Source organism: Equus asinus, chromosome 4, assembly GCF_041296235.1.
Source record: "Equus asinus isolate D_3611 breed Donkey chromosome 4, EquAss-T2T_v2, whole genome shotgun sequence".
In the NCBI taxonomy this organism is placed as follows: Eukaryota; Metazoa; Chordata; class Mammalia; order Perissodactyla; family Equidae; genus Equus; species Equus asinus.
This window is the reverse complement of record NC_091793.1, coordinates 23,079,527-23,107,524: the sequence shown is the minus strand read 5'-3', so window position 1 is coordinate 23,107,524 and position 27,998 is coordinate 23,079,527. Positions and strand designations below refer to the sequence as shown.

The 27,998-nt window shown below is 58.1% G+C and overlaps 2 protein-coding genes across 6 annotated transcripts; one reads left to right on the top strand and one right to left on the bottom strand.

Annotated features, from left to right (window-relative positions):
- The first annotated feature begins 97 nt into the window (after positions 1–97).
- PICK1 (protein interacting with PRKCA 1) lies at positions 98–19,445 on the top strand. Of its 5 annotated transcripts, none has more exons than XM_014851267.3 (13): positions 98–375; positions 678–775; positions 1,868–1,979; positions 8,380–8,508; positions 10,647–10,713; positions 11,945–12,034; positions 14,487–14,540; positions 15,059–15,121; positions 15,841–15,974; positions 16,365–16,457; positions 17,291–17,341; positions 17,956–18,100; positions 18,600–19,445. In XM_014851267.3, exons 2-13 carry the CDS (start codon positions 735–737, stop codon positions 18,872–18,874), a joined length of 1,254 nt encoding a protein of 417 aa, XP_014706753.1. In that variant the 5' UTR covers positions 98–375; positions 678–734; the 3' UTR covers positions 18,875–19,445. The 5 variants fall into 5 exon arrangements, with proteins under 5 accessions (XP_014706753.1, XP_014706751.1, XP_014706752.1 ...); XM_014851265.3 differs by having other exon boundaries at positions 107–525; XM_014851266.3 differs by having other exon boundaries at positions 116–428.
- Positions 19,446–21,503: 2,058 nt separating this feature from the next.
- SLC16A8 (solute carrier family 16 member 8) lies at positions 21,504–26,180 on the bottom strand. The gene is made up of 4 exons (XM_044779883.2): positions 25,849–26,180; positions 24,957–25,100; positions 23,908–24,735; positions 21,504–22,068 (listed from the first exon to the last, which is right to left on the bottom strand). Exons 1-4 carry the CDS (start codon positions 26,060–26,062, stop codon positions 21,737–21,739), a joined length of 1,518 nt encoding a protein of 505 aa, XP_044635818.2. The 5' UTR covers positions 26,063–26,180; the 3' UTR covers positions 21,504–21,736.
- Between the last annotated feature and the right edge of the window lie 1,818 nt (positions 26,181–27,998).

Here is a 27,998-nt window from a genome sequence, read left to right as displayed (position 1 = left end):
TAGTTCACCGAACTTCGCCAGAGGGCTAAAGATGCTTCCGTTGCCACGGTAACCGCCCAGCCGGCGTGGTCTCCGGCGTCCCGCTGAGGAAGCTGGGAAAAACCCTGCCCTTACCAAGATGGCGGCGGCCACAGGGCAAGAGGCGGGGTTGAGCATTGTCTCCTGTCCAGACCTTTCCTCTGTTTCCGCTTTTTCATGCTAACGGCGAGCTTCCGTTAATACTTGTTCTCTTTCCTGGTTCTGGGAGCCCCGGGAGCCGGGGAGAGAGGAATTGCCTGCTGGGATTGGGGCAAATACCCAGGCGGGGAAGGCGGGACTTCCGCCTCCTGCCGGAAGTGACGCGACAGTCGCGGCCGCCGACAGGTGGAACGGCAGGTGGGTTCAGGTGCCAGCCTGGCCGGGACCTGGCAGGGGGACCGACGCTTCCGGTGAGCGACAGAGGCAGCTCCCAAGGGCCTGAGACCCGTGGGGCGGGCTCTGGAACCTGAGCCCACCGCCCTGGCGTGGAGCTCCCCCCTGTACCTAGTAAGAATCACCTCCCCACGTCCCCACCCCGGGACTCCTCCATCCTCCACGGGGGACGGGGAGGGCCCGCTCTCCCAAGTCGCCGGGGCTGGGGTTGGCATCCAGGCACTTCGGCTCCCTAAACCCTGCGCTCTTTTCTCTCGCGGATCCAGTTCCCCATTCCCCTGCCGAGCTGGACAGTTATCCAGCCCACCTCAACTCTCGGAACCATGTTTGCAGACTTGGACTATGATATCGAAGAGGATAAACTGTGAGTATTTTGTTCCCCCAAGTCCCAAGAGTGCAAGAGCCCCAGGTCCCCAGACTGTTGCTTCTCAGCGGGGAATTAGGTCTTGTACCAGCAGAAATGGACCCTGACCTTCCAGGAGCTCACTGTCTGCAGGGGGCTCTGGGTGCGTTGACAGATGATTACAATTCAGGGCCATAAGGGCGCTATGGAGAACCACCTGGCTGCAGGGAGAGCAGAGCAGATGGAGCAGTGCCTCTGCTCGGGTGTTCAGGGAAGGCTTCACAGAGGAGGCAGCAATTGAGCCAGGTTCTGAAGGATGGATAGGGATATCATAAACATACCTTCCTCCCCAGTATCGATGATTAGTGGGACAGATTTTCAAAAATTAAGTTAGTCTCATTAGAATATATTCTCCCTCAGAGCAAGGATGGGGTCCAATGTTTTTCTGTGTCCTCAGGACTCAGAAAGGTGCTCGACATCAATAGGTTGTTAGCGAATGTTTGCTGAATGAATAAGGGAATAAATGAGAATATTTACCACAAAACATAAATAAGTGCTAATTTATAGTGAAAACTGAGAGGTAATTGAGTAGAGCAATTGAGACATGGATGACAGATAGTTTAACAGGAGAAGGCTTCCTGGAGGAGGTGGCCATGATATTCCATACGTGCCTGAGAAGGTGACAAGGACAGAGTCTGACTCAAATCTCAGAGGTAGAATGAAGGAAACTGGAGGGGACCTATTTTTATGGGGTGCCTGCTCTGGGCTGCGTTGGTGGTAAGTGCCTTCCATGCACTTTCTTACAAGAACTTTGATAAAGCAGCCGTTTTTATCCATACCATTTTGTGAATGAGGAAGCTGAGATGCAGCGAGGGTGACTTATCCAAGTCCCGTGGCTGATAAATGACGCGGCTGGGATTTGATCCCACATCTGGGTGACTCTAAGAGCTGTGCACGTCCCAGCACAAAATGCCGTCTTTTTGGCCAGGTGAGAACGAGAAAAGGCTGTGCGGCGTTTGCAGTCTCTCAGGGATTGTGGACGACCTGTCTCCTGCCCCGTTTCCTCCACTCGTCTTCCTCGGGACATTCAGCTTCCTGTGCTTCTCTTTTTAGCGGAATCCCCACCGTGCCTGGGAAGGTGACCCTGCAGAAGGATGCTCAGAACCTCATCGGGATCAGCATTGGAGGAGGGGCCCAGTACTGCCCCTGCCTCTATATTGTCCAGGTATTGGGCGCTTTGGAGGCGGGAGGAAGGGCCTGGGAGGGGCGAGCCACCTCCCTACTTGGGCGTGACACAGGCAGGTTCATTTCTCCAGTCTGCAGAGCTGGCTTCTTTTCATTCTTGATGATGATCCTCTCTCAGTAGGTCTGCCCTTGTTTTTCTCTTCATTTCAGTCTATTCTTTTCCGTCTCAGCATTTATCACCATCTGTAATCATGGCTTTGCTCACTGGTTGGTGTATATCTCGCTACTTTTCCAGAGTCTTCGCAATAGGAGGGCAGGATCGCGGTTCGCTCGTCCAGTGCGGTCAGCACCTAGTACAATGCCTGGCGTAGAGTGGACCTTCAATAAAAGTGTCTTTAATCAACAAAACCATCAGCCTTGGGTGCTAGCACAAGGGAAGTATAGTAGAAAGACAAGCTGTGAAATAATAATGGACTAACTTAAATACAAGTTTCCCTGCTTGTTAGCAAGTTGCTTACCCTCTCTGGGCCTCAGTTTCCTCACCTGGAAAGTGGAGATGTAAAATACGGAGATGTGAGCATCTTTGGGTTGTTGGGAAGACCATACAAAACGACATAGCACGAGGCCTGGCACTACTAAATCGTAGCTGCTGTTGTCTTTATGGCGGTTGTTCACTTTCCCAGGTGATCTGCCAGCGGTAAGGTACGAGTTTGTGGCCCTTGTGGAAGCAGCTGCCCCGGTGATGCTCTGCCAGCCGTGTCAGGCGTGGTGACAGTTTTCTTCCCCGTGTGGCTGGTCGGAGTAGGGGCCTTTCTACAGGCTTGGAAGGACGCTTGCCACCTCCGACGTAAACTTGACCTGGGTTCTACCCTGTTCTGACCTCTCAGCTAGTAGCCAGTGGTGGCAGATGGGAAACTGCAGTCTCTCTGAGGATCTTGCAAAAGAGTCACTTCTAGGCCGTGAAGACAGACGTTCCCAGGATCTGGTCTTGCCTCAGGGGCTGCCTTCCTGAGCCATTTGGCCTCCTCTGACCCTGGGGGTGTTGGGGGCCTCCCCCAGGCCTGGCTTCCCTGCCATGTCATGGTCCTGCTCAGTCTCTGCCGCCTCCCCTCCTCACCTGTTGGGGCCAGGTTTGCTTAGCATGAACCACGATTATAAAAGAATAGAATTGCTTTTTAAAAATTCGATTTAATTTTTGTCAAAGACTTTCTGACTTGCTTGAACAAGTCGAGAGCACGCGAAGGCCTCTGTCACATGGTAGCAATCCGCTGCTCCACCCCTCCTCACCCCCTCCCACCCCCTCCCAGCAGCACCACCACTTTCTGCTCTTAGCTGTTTCTTCAGCTGTGAGCTTCCTTTTTTCTCCGTAAGACACTTATCCTGTAGTTCTCGATCTGTCACTTGTAAATGTCCATTGACTTTTCCCAGTCCAGTAGATGAGAATTCAGCTCTCTTCTGAAACCGTTCTGCTTCCTCTCACTCCATCTTCCCAGCATAGTGATTGTGTGATTTCTGGCTCTCAGTGTCAGTGCAGCTAGAGTGCAGGATATTTTGTCCAGGGCATGTCTGCTGAGGGCCTGGCCAGGCCCTAGGGATAAGGAAGTAAAAAACACAGACTCGGCCTCGCAGAGCTCAGTGTAGGAGGATGGTAGCATGCTGCTTTACACACCGAGCTTAGCGTGCTCTATGGTTGTGCTTTTCTTTTTTTAATTAAGGTCATAATAGTTTATAACATTGTGAAATTTCAGTTGCACATTATTATTTGTCAGTCACTATACATATGTGCCCCCTTACCCCTTATGCCACCTCCCAACCCCCTTCCCCTGGTAACCACTAACCTGTTCTCTTTGTCCATGTGTTTGTTTATCTTCCACGTATGAGTGAAATCATACTGTGTTTCTTTTTCTCTGTCTGGCTTATTTCGCTTAACATAATACCCTCCAGGTCATCCATGTTGTTGCAAATGGGACGATTTTGTCTTTTTTTATGGCTGAGTAGTATTCCATTGTATATATATACCATGTCTTCTTTTTTTTTTAAATTTTTTTTCCTTTTTCTCCCCAAAGCCCCCCAGTACATAGTTGTATATTCTTCGTTGTAGGTCCTTCTAGTTGTGGCATGTGGGACGCTGCCTCAGCGTGGCTTGATGAGCAGTGCCATGTCCGCGCCCAGGATTCGAACCAACGAAACACTGGGCCGCCTGCAGCGGAGCACGCGAACTTAACCACTCGGCCACGGGGCCGGCCCCTATACCACATCTTCTTTATCCATTCATCAGTCGATGGGCGCTTAGGTTGCTTCCATGTCTTGGCTATTGTGAATAATGCTGCAATGAACATAGGGGTGCATGGGTCTCTTTGAATTGCTGATTTCAAGTTGTTTGGATAAATACCCAGTAGTGGGATTGCTGGGTTATATGGTAGTTCTATTTTTAGTTTTTTGAGGAATCTCCATACTGTTTTCCATAGCGGCTGCACAAGTTTGCGTTCCCACCAGCAGTGTATGAGGGTTCCTTTTTCTCTGCAACCTCTCCAACATTTGTTTTGGTTATTTTAGCCATTCTCATGGGTGTAAGGAGATATCTTAGTGTAGTTTTGATTTGCATTTCCCTGATGATCAGTGATGATGAGCGTCTTTTCATGTGCCTATTGGCCGTCCGTATATCTTCTTTGGAGAAATGTCTGTTCATGTCTCCTGCCCATTTTTTGATCAGGTTGTTTGATTTTTTGTTGTTGAGTTGTGTGAGGTCTTTATATATTAGAGAGATTAACCCTTTTTAGGATATATGATTTGCAAATATGTTTTCCCAATTGGTGGGTTGTGTTTTTGTTTCAATCCTGTTTTCCCTTGCTTTGAAGAAGCTCTTTAGTCTGATGAAGTCCCATTTGTTTATTCTTTCTATTGTGTCCCTTGTCTGGGAAGACATGGTGTCCAAAAAGATCCTTTTAAGACTGATGTCAAAGAGTGTACTGCCTATATTTTCTTCTAGAAGCCTTATGGTTTCAGGTCTTACCTTTAGGTCTTTGATCCATTTTGAGTTTATTTTTGTGGATGGTGAAAAAGAATGGTCAATTTTCATTCTTTTACATGTGGCTTTCCAGTTTTCCCAGCACCATTTGTTGAAAAGACTTTGTTTTCTCCATTGTATGTTCTCAGTTCCTTTGTCGAAGATTAGCTGTCCGTAGATGTGTGGTTTTATTTCTGGGCTTTCAATTCTGTTCCATTGATCTGTGCACCTGTTTTTGTACCAGTACCATGCTGTTTTGATTACCGTAGCTTGTAGTATGTTTTGAAGTCAGGGATTGTGATGCCTCCAGCTTTGTTCTTTTTTTCTCAGGATTGCTTTAGCAATTCGGGGTCTTTTGTTGCCCCATATGAATTTTAGGATTCTTTGTTCTATTTCTGTGAAGAATATCATTGGGATTCTGATTGGGATAGTATTGAATCTGTAGATTGCTTTAGGTAGTATGGCCATTTTAACTATGTTTATTCTTCCAATCCATGTGCATGGAATGTCTTTCCATCTCTTTATGTCGTCATCAGTTTCTTTCAGGAAAGTCTTGCAGTTTTCATTGTATAGGTCTTCCACTTCCTTGGTTAAATTTATTCCAAGATATTTTATTCTATTTGTTGCGATTGTGAATGGGATTGTGTTCTTGAGTTCTCCTTCTGTTAGTTCATTACTAGAGTATAGAAATGCTACTGACTTATGTAAGTTGATTTTGTACCATCCAACTTTGCTGTAATTATTGATTACTTCTAGTAGCTTTCTGATGGGTTTTTTAGGGTTTTCTATATATAAGATCATGTTGTCTGCTAACAGCGAGAGTTTCACTTCTTCACTCCCTATTTGGATTCCTTTTATTTCTTTTTCCTGCCTAATTGTTCTGGCCAAAACCTCCAGTACTGTGTTGAATAAGAGTGGTGAGAGTGAGTGTCATTGTCTTGTTCCTGTTCTCTGAGGGATGGTGTTCAGTTTTTCCCCATTGAGTATGATGTGGGCTGTGAGTTTGTCATATATGGCCTTTATTATGTTGAGGTTTGTTATTTTGAGGAACCTCTGTTTCTTTTCTTAACTCAGTCTTTTCTTTTCTTTTTTTTTTAAAGTAATTTGTTGGTTTTTTCCCTTTATTTTCAGTATATTTTCCTCAGTCAAACATTTCCCATCATCTCTCTGTTTCCCCCTGTGGTCTTTTCTCCTTGAGCTTCCCCTGCCCCATTTGGTGGAGCACATCCTCCTGTAGTGTTCTGAGAAAGGCTGCATGGGAGGTAAATTTTTTGAGACCTCGTGTCTCTGAAAGTGCCATTATTCTGTCATTCTCATATTCCTTTCAGTTGACACTTGGGCAGATCACATTCAAAATGAATGTCAAATTTGAAAATACTTGTCACTGAGAAATTCGATGGCGTCCTTTCATTATCTTCTGCCGTCAGCACTGTCGCTGTGTCTGATGATGGCGTTCTTGTTTGCGATCCTGAATTTGTCATGTGTTGTATTCTTTCTTAGGAACTTCTTCTTGTCCCTGGCATTCTGAAGAGTTACGATGATGGCTCTTGGCACGGATCTTTTTCTGTCCCTTGTGCTGGAGCCTCAGGGCAGGTTCCCTGGGGACCCTGTGTCTTTGTCTTCCGTCAAAGTCTCGTATAGTATCTCTGATGACGTCCTGCTTTGCACAGTTCCCTCTGTGGAGCTCCTGTTGGTGAAATGTTGGGCTTCCTGAATCGATCTTCTAATATTCTTTTTCTTTTTTTCTGATTGTCCATCTCTTTTTTACTTTCCTCTGCTTGGTTTCCATAGCTTCTTTGGCATTTTTAATTTCAATTATATTCTGCATTTCTAAGAGATCTTTCCTATTTTCAAATCGATCCTTTTACATCACCCTATTCTTGTTTTTCTGATCACTGTGAAGATGTTAATTATGGCTTTCTTTTTGTTTTTGTGTCGTTCCTGCTTTGTTTCTCTTTCCTGTGGCTCCTTTTCCTGCTTGGTGTTTTTCCTGTGGGAGCCTTTGTTCAAGTGCCCAGTAATCCTCTCCCGTCTGGATTTAAGAGGGGGCCTCACGCTCACTGCAGTGTTGGGAAGTTCTGTGTGCAGGCCGCACCAGCGAGGGGTTTCCCTGTGGGGCAGTCAGGCGTCAGACGAGCTGTGGGGGGGTCTCCCAGGGTCCCCACATGGAGCCTTTCCAATGGAGCCATTCAGAGCGGGGTCCTCCAGTCTCCTGAGAGGGGTAGTAGGTCTGGTTGCTGGCACTCTGGAGACCCCGCTGGGGTTAAGGGGCTTTGGGACTCACTCTTCATCTCCCGTCTCGTAACCCCTAACCCCTTCAGTCCAGGGCCTCACTTCTGCCTCCTTCGGTCCCGGGCCCCAGAATCAGGAGCTTCTCCGGGAAATAAGCCCCCGTCTTCCCCTCGAGAAGGGGCAGTGGGGGCTGTGTGGGCGGGAGGAGGACTGCAGTTGAGTCCATCCCCCTGCTTTCTACAGTTTGCCCTCCACCCACCCGTGCAGCTGTTTCCAGAGGTCCACTTCCTGACCTTCTGGCAGTTTCTAGCAAAGATTAGATCCCCCTTGTTAACCCCCCTGTGCATGCCCTTGGATTCCCACCGTTCCATCTTCCAAAAACAGTTAAACATCTCTCGTTGTGGTCTCCTTGACCATTCATTATTGTGTTTTTAGTGTACTTCTGGAAGGTATCAGGCATTTATCTTATTTGTTTCATTTTTTTCCTCGTAATCTTATCTATATGAAACATTATGAAGTGTTCTTCCCACATGCTTTGTGTAGAAAATGTGGAAACTGAAGCTGAGCTGGAGGGGAGGCGGCATCAGACGGCCACTGCTAAGAGTTTGGGTGTCTCTCCTGGTGGTTTTTCTGGATCTGATGTTGGTGTTCTGTGTCCATCTGTGTAGCCACTCAGGGAGCCCACTTCCCTGCCCCCGAGTCTCACTCACGCGTCTGACCTTTGACAGGCACACTGGCCTCACACAGCCAGTGACCGCAGACCCCGTTGAAAGGGTCGCTTGGAAAGGGGCTCCTGGGCTCGGCGGGGCCCTTGCTCTCCGGGCCTGAGGAGAGTGCAGGAATGGGCAAGAGGCGCTTTGGGGCTCCGAGTCAGCTCAGAGCGGCCTTGTTGGGAAAATCTATTAAAGAAATGACTTCGGAGAAGGAAACACCCAGATGGGTGTGTGAGGTTTGGTGTATCTGATGTTAGAAAAGGAAATCTCATCAGTTTGAATTTACCTTCTGTCCTCCTTCCCGTGCCCCTAAGAAAGTGGGGTGGTCACTGCCGTCTGTTCCGGCGCCGTGTGCCCTTGCCCTTCTCTCGCACCACGAAAGAGGTTGGAGCCAGTATGGGTTGGGGTGGAAGGAACGACCGTCTCCTGCCAGGTCTCTTCTCACTTCTCCCTATTCTCCCCCCGCCGCCCTCCTTGTGCCTCCACAGGTGTTTGACAATACTCCAGCAGCCCTGGACGGCACGGTGGCAGCTGGCGATGAGATCACCGGTGTCAATGGCAGGTCGATCAAAGGAAAAACTAAGGTGGAGGTGGCAAAGATGATTCAGGAGGTGAAGGTAAGTGCTGCTGTGGGAGTGGGGACACAGAGGCCGCCAGGCCACTTCAGAGACCTCCAGCCTTCGGAGGCCCCAGCAGGCCTGGAAGGGGCCTGGCCCTCTCACTGCCTCGGCGCATCAGGGCCCGGGCCACACTCCAGCCTCCCTCAGTTTCTCCTGCCTTCATGGCATAAATACTGATATGCTCCAGGACTTGTGCTGGGCCTTGGTGACAGAGTGGGTCCCCGTCCTTGAGCTCCCAGGGGAGCTGTCAGAGTCAGAGCCACGCCTCAGGGTGAGCCAGTGTGTCCCCATCTGGGCTGGAACTGAAGCTAGAAGCCCCAGGCCAACCTTCCTGGGTGAGTGACACCCAATCAATGGCAGCTGGGCCATGCTGGGCCTTGGAGAGCGTAAGAGGGAAAAAGGAGCCCCCTTCCCCATCCTTATAGGAACTTTCAGTCCAGTGGGTCTTCCTGGGCTCACAGACCCTGAGGGACCCTCCTGGGCTCTGGGGCAGCTCCCAGGCTGGCGGCCAGTCTTCTCCTCTTCAGACCGCAATCTCCTGTTCCCTGCTCCCTCCGCCACCAGCTACTCCAGACCAAGGCCTCTCCCCACAGGGTGTCTCCCTCCCTGAGCGCAGGCAGCGCCCCGGCTGGAAGCAAGCGCAGTTCTATTGCCATTTCCTAGATTCTGCTGCTTGTAACTCCTGGGAAACCAAAACAGTGAAGGAGGTGCAAAGCCAGAGGAGGATTTAAAAGGCTTGGAGTCAGGGGCCCCGCCTGTAACTGAGCTCGGCCGTGCTTTAGCTCCCCCACCTCATCCACCCAAGCCTCTCCTCACCCCGTCCATCCTCTGCGTCTTAAAGACCTGGTGCCAGCGTCCCTTACAGTCCCTCTTTCTCACCTTAGCCCAGGGCCAGCTGCTTCTCCCCTTCTCCCCTTCATTCCCCTCCTCTGCTCCAGCTGCTCTGGGTTTACTGCCCCGGGCATTACCTCTTGGGCAGAGGAGCTCACCATGGAAAGCAGGTGACTTTGTTTCACTCTGGTACAGAACGGGGGTGTGTGTGCCCCTTCTGGATCCCCTTGCTCGCCACCTCACCGTCTCTGCTCCTCAGAACCCCCGTCCTCTGTGGCCTGTCTCCCGCCAGCCCTCACATTGCCCATGAGGACCAGAGCTCTTCATGTGTGTGCACAGCTCCCATGTCTGGGTGCCGGGCAGGGGTTACTGTCCCCATTTTACTGGTGCCCAGAGGGAGGGAGGAATTGCTTGTGGTCACACAGCTGGACCAGAACCAGGTCTGCCTCCCACGGAGTGCCCTTCCTCGACCCCCCAGCGGCTCTGGGTGGTCCCCCGGGCAGGTGTGCTGCCGCCTGAGAGAGCTCTGTGCATTTGACTCTGACTGCGTCGGGCTATTTTGGTTCCCTTCAGAATTCAATTTTGAAATCCTCTTTTGTATTTGAATGGATTCAGTCCCAAGTTCAAGGGTCTTAGGATTGCAAGGACAAGAGTGACTGTGGTGGCCTCACGTGGGCTGGGAAGGCTTCTCGGGAGAAGCTGGCTCCTCTCTCCCCGTCACTAGAATGCGATTTGTGTAATTCCCTGCTTTGCATCCGTCTCCCGTGCTGGCCTTGGGCCTTCGGGGCTGGGGCTGCCCCTGCCCCCGCACCTTGGCACCCAGCCCCTGGCACAGAGAAAGTGCTCGGAAATGGTCGTTGAGTGGAAGGAGGGACTCCTGAGGATGGGGGTGATTTAGAGCACAGGAGAAGGTACTCTGTGTGGGAAAAAAAGACATAGCAAAGGTTTGGAGTGTGGCCCGATGGGGAGGGCTGGGGCACCTGATCTGGCTGGAGCATGGGACATCAGAGACCACCAGGCTGTGAGCTCTGTGACAGCAGGGACCATGTCTGCTCTTGTCCCTGCTGATTCCTCAGGGCCTGGCACATAGTGACAGAAGGGAGGGACCTGGGAGCAGACTGGTCACAACACAGGGCCCTGTCCCAGCCCTCAGACCGGCAGGCCTGAATTCATAGTTGCTCTGGCTCCTTCCTGGGACTCAGGATCTCTCCTGACCAGAGCTGCTGGGGCAAACAGGCCTCCCCGGGGAAGGGGTTTGGGGTCCAGGAGATTCTGTTACAACCCTGCCTGTCTTGCTTTTCTAGGGGGAGGTGACTATCCACTACAACAAGCTGCAGGCGGACCCCAAGCAGGGCATGTCCCTGGACATTGGTAAGCTGGGCCAGAGCAGTGCCGTCCGGTGGCCCCACAGGCCCCCAGCCCCTGTTCTGTCTCCTTATGACTGTGTGTCAATAGCCACGGGGCTGTGGTCTCTGACTTTTCTAGTGAAGCTGATCCCAAGGGCCTGGGAGGCCCAGGGGCGCTCTCCCTGCAGCTGTTCCAAGGAGCCTGTCCCTGGTTTCTCACTGCCCCCTGCCACCTCCTCTTGGACTTTGCTGCTCTAGGGTTGTCCTTTGTAGGCCAGCCCCTCCGCTTTCCGCAGCCCAGGCCCTCACCCTTCCGAGAGGGAGGGCAGTGCAGCCCTGGCCTGCGCCTCATGCACGTGTCACTCAGCCCTGGCCTCTTCCGCCACCACCTCCTCCCGGGAAGGTTCTAGGTCTGAGCTGGACCTCAGGCCTTGGGCAGAGGGTCACAGGCCAGCCCTCTGGCCGCAGCATGCCCTGGGACAAGTTGCCTCCTGCTGGAGATGCCAGACCTTGGCTCTATAGAAGCTTCAAGACTTAAGAGCTGGACAGTAGCTTTGAGGTCCCCTGGACCAGCCACCCCATTCCAGATTGGGCCTGAGACCCAGAGTGGGCTCTGTGTTCCCTGGGCGACCGCACACCCAGATCTCTCCGCAATCAAGTCCAGCATCCTTTTCCAACAGCCAGGGCCAGAGCCAGCTCCTGGTTTTTAAGGAAAGAGGCTGAGAGCAGATGGGGTCTGTCCTGGAGGTTCTTCCTCTAAAACCCTTTGGTCCCATCCTGGTCCCCTTCCAGGGACTAAGTATGTGACCATGTCTGCTACGACTGAGTCTGGGTCCGAGGTCGGTTGTCATTGGTGGTGTCTCTGCTCCCCTCGTGCGGGACCCCCAGGTCCAGCTGTGGAAGAGGGGAGGCAAGGAGGCTCTCCCTGCTTTACCGTCCACCAGCATGGAGCTTGGGGCAGTCGGGGCGTGCTATGACAGCCAGTGGCCCGGGCAGCAACGTAGTGTACCAGGCTTTTGGTCACACACTTTACATTTTAACCTCCCTCCAGGCTCCCAACACCTCCCTGAAGTAGAGAATGAACAGGGCATGGGGCCCGGTATGCCCACTGGACACTCCCCACCTGACATCCCAGTCCAGCGCCTTCTGCCCCTGGTGCTGCTCCCAGGGAGTCAGGATGAGGCTGGGGGCAGGGATGGCCTGGGAGCCCAGCTGCAGACTCCACCTCGCTCAGTACCTTTCTCCTCCGCTCCCAGTGTTGAAGAAGGTCAAGCATCGGCTGGTGGAGAACATGAGCTCGGGGACTGCGGACGCCCTGGGCCTGAGCCGGGCCATCTTGTGCAATGGTGAGCTCCCTCCTCCCACCCAGCTCGGGCCCTGGGGAGCTCAGGCCCAGGCTTCCAGGGGGAGGGGCATCCCGGCTGTGCACCAAGCTGATGTGGGTCCGCTGGCCTGGCCTACCCTCTCCCTGTGGGGCCGATCCCCACCATCTCTTTGCATCCCTGGAAGCCTCTCCAGCAGCCAGAGAGCATACACGGCAGTCAGCTAAGCCATCTTGCAGCCAGTGTCCCCCACCCCCAGGCAGGGATTCACAGGCACAGGTCACAGGTGGAGACAGACTCATGGTGCAGAGACGTTTCCTTCTGGTGCCGCTGCCCCCAGCTGCTCTCATGTAGCCAGGCCTGAGCCCCGCCCTTATTCCACCATGCGCCCCTCATCTCACCCCCTGCCCCAGCACACGCGCCCACACTGCCCGCCTCGGCCCGGGCCTTTCTCCAGGAGATGGCGCTGCTGTCCTTGTCTCCGCTCTTCCTGCCCAGGGCTGGAGGTGGCTGCTGCCTCAGGCAGGGGGAAAGCCATGTACACGCACATTCACACCCACACATGCGTGTGCACACATGCTCTCTCCCCAGGGCAGCCGGTAGAACGCTTGGTCCTGCTCCCACCATCACCAGCCTGAGTGTATAAATAGCAGCAGCTCTGCCGTGTGTGTGGGGAGTGGATAAAAATACCTATACAAACTGTAGGCTCCACTGGGCACACTGGCTTTCTTGGCTGGGACGTGGGGGTGGGCTCTGAGCTTGTTCCAAGTGGTGTACAAAAGTGGTGGCTGCTATTTTCGGCCTCTTGGTGTCTATAAATCCCTGTTACTGTAGTTACCATGCGTCGAGATGAAATTAGAACTGGTTGTTGTGTTTTTTCCCCCTAAACCTTGCAATTTCCCCAGCCTTAAATAGGGTTTCTAAAATTGAAGCTGTCATGATGTCCCATGACCCAGCTAAAAACAGCAGCATGGTGCTTACGTGGCCCCTTCCCTGCCAGGCTGGCCAGGGGCCAAGGCTCCGGGGAGCCAGGCCTGGAGGCCAGTTGGGCGGCCGAAGCCTCCTGAAGACCTCCGAGGGGCTTCCTGCTTTCGCTGGAGCCCGAGCCTTCCTCCCAGCTGGCCTGACACACAGCAGCCTTCCCTGCCCAGAGAAAGGCGCAGACTCAGCCTCTGCTACTCCCGCTCTCCCCTTCTGCTCAGAAAACCTGACCCAGGTCAACACAGGAGACGGGGGTGTGGGGAGGCAGAAAGCACCCCAGCTCAGACAGCACCCAGCTGTGTGCCCCTGGGCAAGTTGCTTTACCTCTCTGTCCTTCAGTTTTCTCCCAGCCCCAAAGGCTCATGTGGAGGAAGGACTGAGCTCTGTGGAGGGAGCCTTGAGTGGTCCTGCTCTCAGCACAGTCCCTCAGGAAGGCCAGGCCCTGCCCTGGGGGGTGGCCGGGCAAGGAAGCCACTGACATGGGGCCCCTCCCCAGCAGTTGCTGCTCCCGGTGGGCAGGTGGGTGCAGACCTCCTCCCCATCAGAGCAGAGGAGGGTGGCGCTCACTGCTGAAGGGAGCCCTGAATGTTCTAGCTCCTCACTGCCCTGGCCCTTAGCTGTGCCCTGAGCTCCCTGCACGCCCCCCCGCCCCGCCCTGCCCCAGTCCGGAATGCCTGCGAGTCCCTGGCAATGCAGTCCTTCCCATTTCTAGCCCTCCAGGTGAGGCAGCCGCCCCTGTCCCTCAGTTACAGTCCTTCCTGTCACTGCCAGTCAGTGCCTGGCTGCTGTCTCCTCTGCTGGCCTGTGTTGGCCTAACACAGTAGGTGTCTGCACGCAGTAGGTACTTGATAAACACCCGTTAAGCAAATGAAGGTGGTCACCAAGGTGCGGTCCTCCGATGTGAGCTCTTCTCGAAGCCCTTCCTGAATTCCACCCCCCCCCCGCCCCCGAGTTGTTCTCCCTTCTGAGCCGTCACACTTGCACCTCCCGTGGCAGGGGCTGCACTGAGCCTGCCTCAGAGTCGTTGTCCACACGTCTCGGCTCTCCTGTCTCTGACTGCCCTCCTCCTTAGCTGACAGCAGTGTTAGAAGTCCGGGGGGCCTTTACTGCCAGGCTGTGGGGCCATCACAGGTGTGGCCTTGGGGAGGGCCCGACTGTTTCTCACTCGTGCCTTTTGGAAGCACCCGTGTCCTCCCCTCTCTACCCCTTCAGTGTGCCCAGGCTGCAAGGGGCTTATTTCAGGAGCATCCTGAGGGGACCTGCCTGTCCCCCACTTGCCTCTTGTTTGCCTATGCTGGGCTGTTTACACAAGGCCTCTGAGCCCAGCTGACCTTGAGGTGCCACCCCCTCCCTGAGGCCCATTCGGTGCTGATCCTGGCTCTCCTCTGGGGGCTGCCTCTCCCCTCTCAAGCCGGGCTCAGCCTCTCCTGGCTCTTGTTCCTCACCCCTGGCTCGCCAAGACCGACTGACCGCCCCTTCTCTCCGACCCCCACAGATGGGCTTGTCAAGAGGCTCGAGGAGCTGGAGCGGACGGCTGAGCTGTATAAAGGTGGGCAGGCGCAGCACACTGGCACCTGGTGGTGGGTAGGGGTGACCTCGTCCAGAGATGCCCGGCACTGCTCTGCCTGGGGGTGGAGCTTGAGAGCCCTGCTCTGACGATGGTGGCAATAGGGGACAGGAGTGCCAGCCTACAAGATTCTAGGACCATAGCCATTAAGAATTATTAAGGGGAAAAAAGTCTTAAGACATACTTTTTCTGATTATAAAAGTTCTAGGGACTCATAAAAATTCAAATAATAGCACACGTAAACATCGGGGAGCCCCCAGAACCGCACTCTGCCCAGGCGTGAGGCCGTCGGAGGCCTTGCTCACCCTCTGCCCCGTGAAGTCTCGGCTCCGCTGTCTGATGGGGGCTCCTCACGGTGGGGCTGAGCCCCAGTGGGGCTGTGGGAAAAGTCAGTGAACCCAGTAACAGTGAGGGCCTCTGGTGGGGTTGGAGGCCATGTTGTGGGCCCATGTGGTCCCTACCATGTGCCCACGTCCTCCTTGGTCGTGTCTCTCCTACAGGGATGACAGAACACACCAAGAACCTTCTACGGGCTTTTTATGAGCTGTCACAGACACACCGGGGTAAGGGCGCCCCAAACCTGCTGTGTGACCCTGGGAAAGCCCTTGCCGTGCTCTGGGCTCGGCGCCCCCATCCAGTGAGGGTGTGGCCAGCTCCTCCCTGGGGCCTCCCTCACGCCTGTGCTCAGACAGACACCACAGCATCTGAGTTCGGGCCAGGTTCGGTCTGGGCATTGTCTAGATGCTGGGAGGTAGCAATAACAGGGGCCAGTGGCAAGCATCTAGACCAGCTCGTCTTCTTGGGGCGCAGTCACCCATCCAGCCCCGTCCCACGTCTCTGCACTGCCACTTACAGCATAGGAGCCCTGCCTTATTCATGGTCTCATTTCCCCCAGGTCTGTTAGCGGGGCAGGGCGGCTACGGTTCACCCCGTTTTACAGTTGGGAAATTGAAGCCCCGACAGAAGAAATGGTCACATGGCTCCTTAGGGGCAGAGTGGCCTTAGGACCCAAGCGTCCAGATTCCAAGACCAGTGCACTGCCCTCAGACAACACCTCCCCCAACCTTGACCTGGCCTTCTCCCAGGGTCTGGTCACTCTGGGGAATGAGGGCCAGCTCCCTGTGGTGTAGACCCAGCTCCCTTGAGGTACAGACCCAGCTCCCTTGTGCAGACCTTGGCCTCCAGCCTGCCACGCCCCCTACCCTGCTTCTACCCGTCAAATCCCTGGCTTCCCTGTTAAGGGTCGATTAGGGGCGGCCTTCAGGGCAAACTTGTCGTGCAGCCTTCGGGGACGTGTTCTCTGTGATCGGGGTGCGGGAGCCACAGCCGGCTGCGAGCGAGGCTTTTGTGAAGTTCGCCGATGCCCACCGCAGCATTGAGAAGTTCGGCATCCGGCTGCTGAAAACCATCAAGCCGGTAGGTCATGTCGAGTGCATGTGTGTCAGCAGGTGAGGGCAGTGAGGGGACAGTGTGGCATGCAGCAAGGGTCCTGCACTGGAGTCGCCACACCTGGCTGCAGGTTCTGCTTGGTCGCCTACACAGCTGACCGTGGGTAAGTCACTCTGCTTCCTCAGCCTCGGCATTGACCTCCAGCTGGTTTCTGGTCCTGGCTCCACCACTGAGTCTCAGCTTGCCCTTGGCCCGGCCTGTCTTCTCATCTTTGAGATGGACAAGGCCATCTGGGGGCGTCCTTTGGCTCTGACACCTGAGTCCGCTGGAAGGATTGATGCATCAGTGCCATTCTTTGTCACCCTGGACCCCCTTGCCCATGGGGGCCTAAGTGTCCGTCCTGTCATCCCCTCCCAGATGCTGACGGACCTGAACACGTATCTCAACAAAGCCATCCCGGACACTCGCCTCACCATCAAGAAGTACCTGGACGTGAAGTTTGAGTACCTGGTGGGTGCTCTCCAGCTCTTGGGAGGGCCGCGTCTGGCCTGCTGGGCTGAGAGCCCACCTGGGGGTGGCCCCTCCCTCCTCAGTCGGCCACAGGATGTCCAGCAGGAGGGGCCAGGGCGTCTGTCACGTCTGATTGAGGGTGTAGGACCAGGGGCCTGGGGAGGTGCTGGGGACTCCGGCAGCAGCCTAGACCCCACCCCCACTGCCCAGAGGAGCCTCTGGGAGGCTGGGAGCCTGGGGTGGGCACAGCCCTCTCTGACCCCTTGGGAGTTTTTGGTCACTTTTAACAATGGGTTAAACTAGGTCAGTGGTTATAAAGTGGGTGCCAAGGGAGGTTAATGAGTTTTATGTTTATGTAATAATTCTGTGATCAAAGGAGTTGAGGAAAAATGCTCCACTAAGCAAGCCAAAGCTCTTTTGCTGCAGGACTTCTCAGAGCCTTTGAGAGGGCTGAGTGCAATCTGAGTCTTCAAGGGCCTTCCCAAGCTCTTTTGACCGTGGGACCCTTTTTTCCCCTGAGCATCCCTTGGGGCTTGAGTTTGATAAATGCTGGGCTGTCTCTCAGGTCCTCCCCACCCTCCCAGCTGAGGGCCCTTCCTGCCCGCAGCCACTCTGCCCTGGGCCTCCCCAAGCAGGGGCCAGTCTACTGAGGTGCCAGCCTCTCCCTGCTGTGTCTCAGCTGATCCAAGCTGGGGGTTTGCAGGGCCCAGGAGGCTGGGCATGGCAGCTCCTCTGGGTGGCCTAGGAGACCGGTGTGGGAGGGACTAGGGACATCAGGGTGGGCATCCAGGAGGTGCAGTGACTGACAGCCTGGCCTCACCTGTTCCTCACAGTCATACTGCCTGAAGGTGAAGGAGATGGACGATGAGGAATACAGCTGCATCGTGAGTGTCACAGGGGTGGGGGCGCGGCCCTGGTGCTGGCAGGGCTCGGGGTACAAACTTCCCCTGGCTGCCTCACAGAGCCCCAAAAACGTCCTGGGTCTGCTGGGGACACCAGTTGGGTCGGGCCAGCCCAGGAGAGGCCGGGGGGACTGGGCCGGGCCCTTGTTTCTGGAGACTTGGGGCTGTCCATCCCCACCCCCAGCCCCTCTGGGCCTCGGAGTGCGGGCCAGCCTGCTGTGGGACTGCTCCCAGGCCACGCCCAGACCGGCTGCCCCCACCGCCTTTGTGAGGCCTTTGCGGGGAAAAACAATTTTCCTCACTCCTAAGAGGCATTTTTAATTTTTAATATTTTTGATGTCAGGATCCATCTCATGACTAAACGTCCATTTATTTAGTGAGGCGAGGGCTTGGCTTCTGTCCTCACAAATCTCTTACTAGGTGCTTCCAGCAATCCCTGGCGGCTCAGACACCGGGAGCCCCGGGAGCTTTGAAAAGGGCTGGGTGGTGGCAGGGTACGAGCTGGTGGGCGGGCTCTGTAGCCCCCCTGCCCCCATCTGTCCCAGGGCAGCCTTCTGCCCGGCCTAGGGTCCCTGATGTGCTCCTTCCTGCCCCAGGCCCTAGGGGAGCCCCTGTACCGCGTGAGCACAGGCAACTACGAGTACCGCCTGATCCTGCGCTGCCGCCAGGAGGCCCGCGCCCGCTTCTCCCAGATGCGCAAGGACGTGCTGGAGAAGATGGAGCTGCTGGACCAGAAGCACGGTGAGGGATGTAGGCACTGGGGGCCTGAGGGGCACGCGCTACCTCAGTCAGTCCCTGTACTATCCTGGTGTGGTTGGTGGGTACCATCTTCTCCCCATCTCAGAGCTTGGAAAACTGCAGCCCAGGCAGGTGAAGTACTTACCTGGGGTCCCCGGGCAGGCCATGGCAGAGCTTTGAGTCAGACCTGAGGTGGAACGCTCTGGCAGGAGCCACCCACCTTCCTGGAGCCCGGCCTGGGTGGGCCTGCTCCATGCCCTGTGCAGTCCACAGTCCACCCACCCTGGCAGGGCTCCTCCAGTCCCTGAACTATAAGCTGGGAGACCTGGTTCTGTGTCGGGCCGGACAGTCCTGGCTTTGCCCGCTCCTGGGACGGGACGGGTCAGTGAGGTGCATGATGGGAAGCCCAGGGGAGGGAGGCGGGCCCAGGCAGCCTTGGAGGGTCTTCTCTGCGTGGCAGGCAGCCGCGGCCACTGTGCGTCTGCCGGCCCTCCTGCCCCAGTCCAGGACATCGTGTTCCAGCTGCAGCGCTTCGTGTCCACCATGTCCAAGTACTACAACGACTGCTACGCGGTGCTGCGTGACGCTGACGTCTTCCCCATCGAGGTGGACCTGGCCCACACCACGCTGGCCTACGGCCTCAACCAGGACGAGTTCACCGATGGGGAGGACGAGGAGGACGAAGACGATGAGGACACAGCACCTGGGGAGCCGTCCAGGGATGCACAAGGGGCTGCCGGGCCCTTGGACAAGGGTGGGAGCTGGTGTGACTCCTGAGTGCCCCCGAGGGGTGCCGATCTGGGGGGTAGGGGCGTGGGAGGACGTCAGCCTGGGAGCGGGGGCAGGGCCACCGCACGACAGGGTGGTGCATAAAGGCCTGCTGGCTTGGGGCGCCTGCCTCCCTGCTACTCTGTCCTAGCACAATGAGCCCGGGCTCCTGCCCAGGAATGGCATGGGGGCTGTGGCCTGGCACCTGGACACCGGCCCCCTCTCCCTTCCCTGCCTCCCTGGCCAGATGGAGAGCTTGGTCTCGGGACCTGCCTTAGGAATTAGAGAGAGGGCAGAGAGGAGGAGGGGTTGGAGGTGGCAGGAAGTCCAGGACCCGTTCCTCATGGGCACCTCCACTGGCCCCACCTGGAGCCTCCTGGGAGCAGGGGCCCAGGATGGCCAGCTGAGGTTGGGGCCATGTGTCATGTGCCCCCTCACAGGCCCCGGGCCGGCCCCGCCCCAGTCCACACTCACACCTCGGCGGCCTTTATTTATTTTATTCCCCTAGCTCCGCCCCTTCCCAGGGGGAGGGCTGGGTGCTGGGCCTGTATTGAATAAACACAAACCCAGATGGAGCCGGGCTCTTTGCAGTGGCCTCAGACCTTCCTCTCCTCGACACCCCTCCTCTGCCCCCCTGGTCACAATGAAGGGGGCGACAAGCCTTACTGACATCCCCTTTATATACGTCACCTATCCCTACCGCGGCTCTGTGGGTTAGCACTATTCTCCCCATTACAGATGGGAACTGAGGCTCAGAGAATAATCTTGCTCAAGGCCATACCAGGTACAAGGATAGAGTGGAATTTGGACTCAGATCTGTCAGGTCCAAATGACTGGACTTTCCCTACCTCCGAGCTTCCTGCTCTGTGGAGCATCTGCCATCCTCCCTCAGCTTTGATCCTTCAGTGCTTCTGGCCATGAACTAAACCTTTATTTGGGGAGGGGCAGGCCAGACACTGGGTCAGGACCCGAGGCCCCAAATAGGGGAGAGAATGTTCTGGGTGCTCCAGCCACTCCAGGTGCACCTGGTCTGCCAGGGCCGTGAGGAGCAGCCCAGCGGACAGCACCACGCCAGTACTCCACGTCTTTGCAAAGTGGCTCACACAGGGTGGCCGTGTGTCCTGCTTCCTCTGGACAGTCCCAGGCCACACCTCGTATAACTGTTACTAGAGGCCCTTTTCACTCTCAAAGTGGGCCTGTTTGCACAATGAATTAGATGGTCATCCTGAGAAAGGGAGGGGTACAAGAGGGTGCGAGGGGTGGGAGAGTCCCAATGCGGGAGCAAAGTTTTCTGCTTGTTCGCTTTAAGTATGCGGGCCCTGGGCAGAAAGCTGAGTGGGGTTCTCAGGCAGGACTGGGAGCATGAGGGAGGGATGGGCTGTCACCGGGAGTCCACGTGGGTCCCCTCGAGCTGCCAGACTGCACCACCTCTCTGAGGGGCCAGCCAGCGTGGAGGCCAAGGGCACAGACTGGAACCCACAGCCTGGGTTCCAGTCACAGCCTCTGACCCTGGGCTACTTCCTAACCTCCCTGTGCCTCAGTGTCCCTGTCTGTGAGTGTGGCTGATAATGGTACCTACCTCACTGGGTCGTCATGAGGATTAGATGAGTTAACATTTGTAAAGGGCTCAGAACCGTGCCGGGCATAGCGGCAGCGCTCCGTGGGTATTTGTTGAATAAAATAAAGCTGTGGTCACTACTCTAACGCCCGGGGGAGAAGGCAGATGCACGCAGCGCAGGTCACCCGCAAGGGCTCCCCGCACCCTCCTGGGGCCCAGGCGGAAAGGAGGCCAACAGGGAGGGGTCACCAGGGGGATGGGCCCTCCTGAGGAGCTTGGCTGGACGGAGCAGGGGTGTGCGGGGGGAAGGCCGCTTCCTCCGCTGGGGCCTGGTCACCACGCTCCTGATTGGAGGAAGGGAGGCAAGGACAGGAGTGTCAAATCTGTGGGACGAGAATACATGGAGAAAATAGATCCCCCAGTCTGCTCAGCCAGCCTGACCCTGGAGCTCCCTGTGCTTGGATCAAATGCAAGAGAGGAGATGTCCCCGAGACCCCCTACGGGGAAGCAGATGCCAGGGTCAGTGGGTGGACTGGGCTGCTCACAGAGCCATGGTGATGTCCACAGGGACACAGGTCCAGAGCAAAGCCCCCAGGACCTGAGTTTATCTCCTACATAGCAGAGACCGGAGCTTGGCTGGGTGAGGGTCCCTCAGGAAGGCGAGGGGACAGGCATGCCTTGCAGAAGGCAGCAGGGCAGGTGCTGGCCCCACGCTCTAAGGGTGTGTCACAGGATAAGTCATTTACTGTCAATCTCCGAGGCTCAGGGCCAGGCTTCATCCCAGCCCGGACTCTGGGACCTGCGTTCTTTCTCAGACTGCTCTGGGCCCCTCCAGCGCCAGGTGCTGCCTGCCGGGCTTCTGTGCACAGCTCTGAGCCACGGGGCCACCCCTACTGCCACTCAGCCTGGGAACACCTTCTCCCACCCGTCCTCCATCTCTGCCACTTCCTCCCCCAGCCCCCGCCTGGTCAGAGGGTCCGGGGAAGAGCCTCTCAGACTCCCTCCTACGCCATCCCACCAGGGAGCAGCCAGGGCCAAGCGGAGGTGCAGAAACTGAGCCCCCCGTCCAGCTCCTGTTTTCAGCTGAGCTTTATGACCTTTAGTTTCACACAGGCCCAGACCCAGTCCGCACACAGCAGCTTCACCGAGCGGGAGGAGGGCCTGGCCATGGCCCAACGGGCAGAAGAGGGAAGCAACTCCCCGTGTGGACCCCAGGGTGACCACCCCAAAGCAGCCTCCAGTGTGCCAGGCCCTTGGGGCAGCCAGGACTCTGAGAGGGAAAGTCACCAGCCACTCCACCTAATTCCCCCGCTCTATACATGCTCGGGGTCCACTCCTGGCTCTGCCTCCACCTCGGGCTCCGAGGGCCCAGACCCTGGGCTTGGCACCTCCACGACCTCGAGGCCGCTGGGCTCCTCAGCGCAGGCGGGCAGGGGCTCAGAGTCCCCTCGGGCCTCTGCGTCCTCGACCTCAGCGTCCTCGGTGTCACTGGCCCCACCGTCCGTGCCTGGGCTGGGTGGGGCGTCCTGAGAGCGCTGCAGGCAACAGTTGGTGGCCACAGCCATGAAGACACCTGCGAGGACCACCTCAGAGCCGGCCAGGTAGAAGATGATCTCGTAGTTCTTCAGTGCGTCCACCAGGCGGCCTGCGGGGGACCGGGTGGTAAGGGCCTGCGGGGACCCCATTTTACAGACGCAAAACCCTCCACAAGTTCTGCCATTTGAGACCTTAAAACTGTCACTTCGCCTCCCTGGACCTCAATTTCTGAAGTAATACGGGGCCTTCGGTGAGGCCGCACTTTACAGTTTACAAAGCACCTCCTGCACCCTGGATTCAAGCCCCACACGCACCCCGTGACTTGCCAGCTGGGGATATTTGGGTGGGAGTGGGAGGGGGCACTGGGCTCAGCCCTGCTCTCCTGGGAGCCCCCAACTCTTGCCCTTTCCACTCAACCCCCCTGGTCTTCAGGAGCCTGGCTCAGCTCTCCCCTCCACCCCCCAAGACCTCCCCCCGCCCTCCCAGGAGGCCCCGGGGACCCCAGACTGAACTGTCGGGCACGGGCTGGGGGCAGGGCTTATGGGTCGGTAACTCCTATTTCCTCCTCTGTATTTTTCAAGTTTCCTATCACAGGCAAATCTTACTTTCAAACTCAGGAAAATCTTTTAATTCCAAGTATTTTCCCCTAAAGCGTGGTTCCTCTGTGGGCTGCCCCTCTCTCAGGGGCATTCTTGTGTCCACACCTGGCTGTGACCCCTCGGTCTGCATCTCTGTGGTCTTGGGGAGGTTCCCTGGTGTCCCCCGAGCCGGCTGCCCAGCTGAGCCCCTGAGCAGTGCTCCCCCAACCTTGCTTTCCTGGTCCCCACCCAGCCAGCCAGTGCTGTCCCTGTCCCTCCCACACGCAGCCCTGTAGGGCCCTTCACCTTCTCACCCCATGAGCCTTCTCCGCCTCTTACATCCACCCCAGGGTCACACAAGAAAATGGAGGATGGCTCCCTGAGCATCTGGGGGGCTGGTGGTGTGGCTTTTGGTGGTGGGCTTGCGGGCTGCCCACACACAGGGCCCGGACAGGTTCAGGGGCTTGGTGGTTCCCGCTGGGTCGGTGAGATGAGGGGCACTCAGCTAGCCCACCCTGGAAGGACGCGCAGCTCACCCCACCACAGGTGCCTCCTGGGCCCCCAGCCAAGGTGGCCTCCCCCAGTCATTGCTCCCTCCCGCAGCCTGACCTCAGCTCTCTCTTGCTCACACGCAGGCTTCCTGCCGTTTCTGGAAAACCTAACAACCCAGGAAGACTCTAATATCCCCCCACCCCCACCTTTCCCATCCTGCCTCCTGCCTCACTTGTATAGGAACACTGTCCCCAAACACGACCTCTCCTGTGGGCTTCTTCACGCCAGCCCCTGCAGGAAGCCCTCCCGGACCACCCTCCTCGAGATGACTCCCCAAGACATGATGAATGTAGAGTGCCCGGTAGATGTGCACACTGGGAGACCTCTGTGCCTCTCCCCATGAGCACACGGAGCACCCCCACTCTGCTCCTGGTTCCCCAAGACGCTGTCCCTATGCCAGTCACCCTCAGAGGCTGGGGAGACTAAGGTGCCCAGACGCAGTGTTTCAAAGGTACAGGCCTTCAGCACCGGGTGGGGCTTCTATCTAATTCTGGGACTGCAACTTAAACTAGGCCTCTGTGCCTCAGTTCCCCCATCTGCAAAAGGAGAATAAGCACCTGGGCCACCTGCCGGAGACCTAGTGAGCCACCCGCTGGCAGTGTTGGGTTCTTCCTGGCACCTTTCCTGGCTTCTCCGTCCTCACCCAGAGCTAGGGGTACCGGCTTGGAGCAGGGGCTAATTGGCCACGGGAAGGGGAGTCCCCCCAGGCTGTCTCCACCCATGGTACATCCCCGGATGTACCATCTGGCACAGGAAGGGGGTTTCCCTCGGACTTTGGGGCCCTAGGCCGCGTCCCCCTCTCCTCCCGCGGGGCGCACCGGCAGAGGGCGGTCCGATGAGCACAGCCACGGCCTCGACGAGAAGCACCAGGCCCAGCGCACTGGGGAAGCGGTGCGCGCCCACGGCCGCCATGAGCACCTCGAACTGCAGCGCGCCCACCATGCCGTAGGAGAGGCCGAAGGCGACGCAGAAGGCTACGAGGGCGCCGTAGGAGCGCGCGCGCGCGCTGCTCAGGTCCGTGAGCCCGTTGGCCATCAGGGCCAGGCTGAAGAGGTAGGCGACGTGCGGGCGCAGGCGCGCCAGGCCGGCCAGGGCGCCGCACGCCGGCCGCGCCACGATGTCCACGAAGCCCACGATGGAGAGCAGGAAGGCGGCGTCGGCGTCGGGCACGCCCGCGTCCTTGGCGTAGTTCACCAACAGGATGGCGGGCACGAAGAGCCCGAGCGCCATCAGGAACTTGGTGACGGCGTACACCGCGAAGGCGCGGTCGGCGCACACGGCCACGTCCAGCAGGCGCCGCCGGGGCCGGCCGCCGGGGGGTGCCTGGCGCAGGCGCAGCCCCGCGCCGTCCGTGTCCGCCTCCCCGGGGGCCTCGCCCGCGCTGTCCCCGCGCGGCCGCGGCCCGGGCCCCGGGGGCGGCCGCATGACGGCGCCGCACGCGCAGCAGTGCAGCAGGAGGCCGCCGAGCAGCAGGAAGCCGCCGCGCCAGCCGAAGCGCTCGAGCAGCTGCTGGCCGAGCGGCGACAGCGCCGACAGGAACACCGGGCTGCCCGCCGCCGCCAGCCCGTTGGCCAGAGGCCGCCGGCGCTCGAAGTACAGCCCCAGCATGATGAGCGACGGCTGGAAGTTGAGGGCCAGGCCCAGGCCTGCGGGCGAGGCGGCGCTGTGCCTGGCTCCCGAGGGCGCCCCACCTCCCTAGCCGCCAGCAGGAGCGGGGAGGGCGACGGGGCGGGTAGACCCCCGGGAACTGAGCAGAGGGACCTCGAGGACGACCCTCATGGGGAAACCGAGGACAGGAGGTCTTGCAACAAGGGCTCCCGTCCCCGCCGCCACCCCCCGCAGGGAGGAGAGCCATGGGCGCCCTCACCTGTGAGCACCCCAGCCGTCAGGTATAACTCCACGAGGCGCGTGGCGAAGGATGCTAGGACCATGCCAGCCGAGGCCAACAGCCCACCCACCAGCATCACCGGGCGACAGCCAAAGCGGGTCACGAGGATGCTGGACACTGGGCCTGTGGGCAGGGCAGGGTCACCGCTCTGGCTGGACCAATCTCCTCTCCAGTGGACACTCCAGACTTTGCACCTCCCCGCCGTGGAAGACGGCTCAAGGGGATACGGTCACCGCCGGTTCAGAGAGGGCAGTGTCTGGCCAAGGTCACACAGCTTGGCTGGGATAGACCAAGGCTGTGCGTCCTCCAGGGTACGAAGTGGAGGGACCTGTCATGGTCCAGAGCCGCCATCCCCAACGCTCCTGAGAACACAGAACCCAGAGCGGAAGGGGTGGGCCCTACTCCCTTTGTATCCTCACAGCTGGAATCCTGCTTGGGCTGCGCTTCTCCCCAGGCTGCCCCACCCTCATCCTCACACCCCTCGCTGCTTGGCCAGGAAAACTGCAGCATCTCCCCTATCCGCAGAGGTGGCTAGGGCTTCGGGGAGCGGGAATCTTACTTTGACCTCAGTTTCCCCACCTGTAACATAGGCGGGTGTGGGTCTTTTGGCAGGAATGCAGGGACCCTGCCTGCTGGCCAGATTTGCTGGGTCAGCCACTCGGGTGCGGGATCCACCTCCAGCCGCTTCCTGCCCTCTCCTCCCCTCTCTCTGGTGCCAGCGTTTCCACGGGCAGGAAGAGGCTTCCGCGCCCCGCCCCGAGGGGCCCGGGGGATGCCCGGGGGCGGGGTGTCGGGTGTCTCCTGGGTCCTGACCCCAGACCCTCAATCTTGGGCCCCGGAGGGGGGCAGGGATCCGCGAGGGGGCGCTGACCGGTGCCGTAGAGCATGGCGAGCATGATGGAGGACACCCAGGCCGTGTCGCTGTAGCCCGCGCCGAAGTCGCGCATGAGCGCGCGGAAGAAGACGCTCACGGCCTTGGGGAAGCCGTAGGCGAAGCCAGTGACCACGAAGCAGGCGCCCAGCACCGCCCAGCCCCAGCCGCCGTCTGGGGGGCCCGAGCCCGGCCGGGGGCCGCCAGCGCCCATCGCGGCTGCCTCTGCTGGAGGAGGGGGTCAGGAGGGAGCGGCCAGGGTCTGTAGCCTAGACAAGGAAGGGGGATGGAGACCCAGCGTGGGGAAACTGAGTTATGGGGCTACCCACGAGAGCCTTGCTCAGGGAACGGAGCCAGGAGGGGAAACCGAGGTAGGACCTCACCCCAATTCTCCCCTCCTCCAAGGGGCGTGCGAAGGGTGAGGGGAGGATGCTAGAGTTGTTCCCACCTGAGTCGACTTCAGGAAGACCCCTCTCGAGGACACTCCTTGCCCCTGAGGACCTAGTGGTGGCAGGACGGGGTGATGAGCGGGAGAACCAGGCAGCCGGTGTGTGCCCAGGGACGTGCGTGGGGACCCCAGTGTGCACCTGCGAGGGTCTCAGGACAAAGGAGCAAATGGGGGGAGGGGAGGAGACAGGCGCCGACTGCAAAATGGGGGTTTCTTTTCCTCCCTGGCCTTGTGGTACGTTCCTAATTTTTTTCAAAAGTCAGGAATGACTATTGTCATCAGAACATTTTGGAAAAAAATAACCCAAAACAGGTTAAAACAACATTAGCCTTGTCTCAGAAGCCAAGGGGGCAGAGTTGCAGTTCATCCCAGCCTGGCCCTGCATTTGCTCCGTGCCCCTCACTGAGCCTCAGTTTTCCCACCTGTGAGATGGGTGAGTGATTACCCCAGGCCAGCAGGGAATCTTGGGGGGGGGGGGCGCCGTCGGAGCTCCGGCTCCCCTGGACAGGTGGGGAGCTTTGAAGGGGCCCTGGGAAAGAGAACTTCTACCTTCCAGACCCCTAGCAGCCCCCCAGTCCCCCCACAAGGAGAAGTCTCTCTGGCTCCTGGAGCTCCCCCCAGGGGTTCACACAGCAGCCCCGTGCGCCCCCGTAACAGACAGGAGGGTGGGCCTCCCAGCTAGGATGGGCCAGACCACAGCTGCGGCTGACCGAACCTCCCTCCCTCGGAGGCCCCTGGGTGCTGGGGGTCTCCCTGCCCGCGCTGGGCAGTGCCAGGGGCCCTGCGGGCATCTCGGATTCCGCCCCTCCCCCACCAGGACAGGGTCTGGCTTTTCCTGCCTGTCGTCCCCTCACAATGGCAGCCACTTGAGGACCCCGACAAGAGGGTGGCCCTGGCAGCCCGAGCCCCACGCTCACCTGCGCCGGCCTGTGGGTTTGGGTGTCCAGCCTCACATCTCCTGAGGCCTGCAGGGAGGGCCGCCCCACCGGGTCCCCGGGGAGCCTAGCCTGGGGGGGGCACGGCTGGCGACTCCCAGGTTTGCCTGCAGACCAGCCTCGGACTCACCCCGCGGCTCGCTGCCCCATGCCTGGGGCTTAGTGTTCCGCCACCCAACCCGCCCCCTCTAAGAGGCTTTTCCCTGAGCTACCTCAGGCCGGGCCCCATGGTGGGGCTCCCAGTCCCAGGCCCCTCCAAGGGGGGCTAGAGGGATGGGGAGACCCCTCCACCTCCCGGAGCCCCAGGCACCTCGGGCAGAAGACACATGCCCAGGGTGGTCCTGGTGTGGCTGGGGGCACGGCCCTGCCCTGGAGAGACCCCACCAGCCTAATCACCTCCGCTCCTCGCCTGCCTCCCACCCCCAGGCCACATTCCAGCAGGGGCCTCGGTGGCTTTCCCCTGGATAAGGCTAATCCAGCCGGATAGCCTGGGACTGAGGGGGCAGGGAGGGGCCAGAACAAAGGTGGCTGTGTCCCAGGCCGCCTGAGGGGGACTTGCCGGTGGTCCCAGACCTCAGCTACTGCCCCCCTTCCTCCTCTGGAGAGGCCACTGTTTCCTGGGTGACCCCCTGCTGAAATGAGACTGGGCCAGCCATGGGGGAAGACAGGTTGAAGGATTCAGGGCAGACCCAAGGACTCCCTTAAAATGAGGGACCTGCGGGGCTGGGGATGAGCAAGCCCTCACAGGGAACAGCCAGGGACCTTCA

Bases quoted from the DNA above. Each gene is read 5' to 3' on its own strand.
- PICK1 (XM_014851267.3), top strand. From the start codon at position 735: ATGTTTGCAGACTTGGACTATGATATCGAAGAGGATAAACT. The intron at 776-1,867 runs GTGAGTATTTTG...TTCTCTTTTTAG, and splicing joins GATATCGAAGAGGATAAACT to CGGAATCCCCACCGTGCCTG. The intron at 15,122-15,840 runs GTAAGGGCGCCC...CTTGTCGTGCAG, and splicing joins GCTGTCACAGACACACCGGG to CCTTCGGGGACGTGTTCTCT.
- SLC16A8 (XM_044779883.2), bottom strand. From the start codon at position 26,062: ATGGGCGCTGGCGGCCCCCGGCCGGGCTCGGGCCCCCCAGACGGCGGC. The intron at 25,101-25,848 runs GTCAGCGCCCCC...CCCTGCCCACAG, and splicing joins CGCCATGCTCTACGGCACCG to GCCCAGTGTCCAGCATCCTC. The intron at 24,736-24,956 runs GTGAGGGCGCCC...CCTCGCCCGCAG, and splicing joins GACGGCTGGGGTGCTCACAG to GCCTGGGCCTGGCCCTCAAC.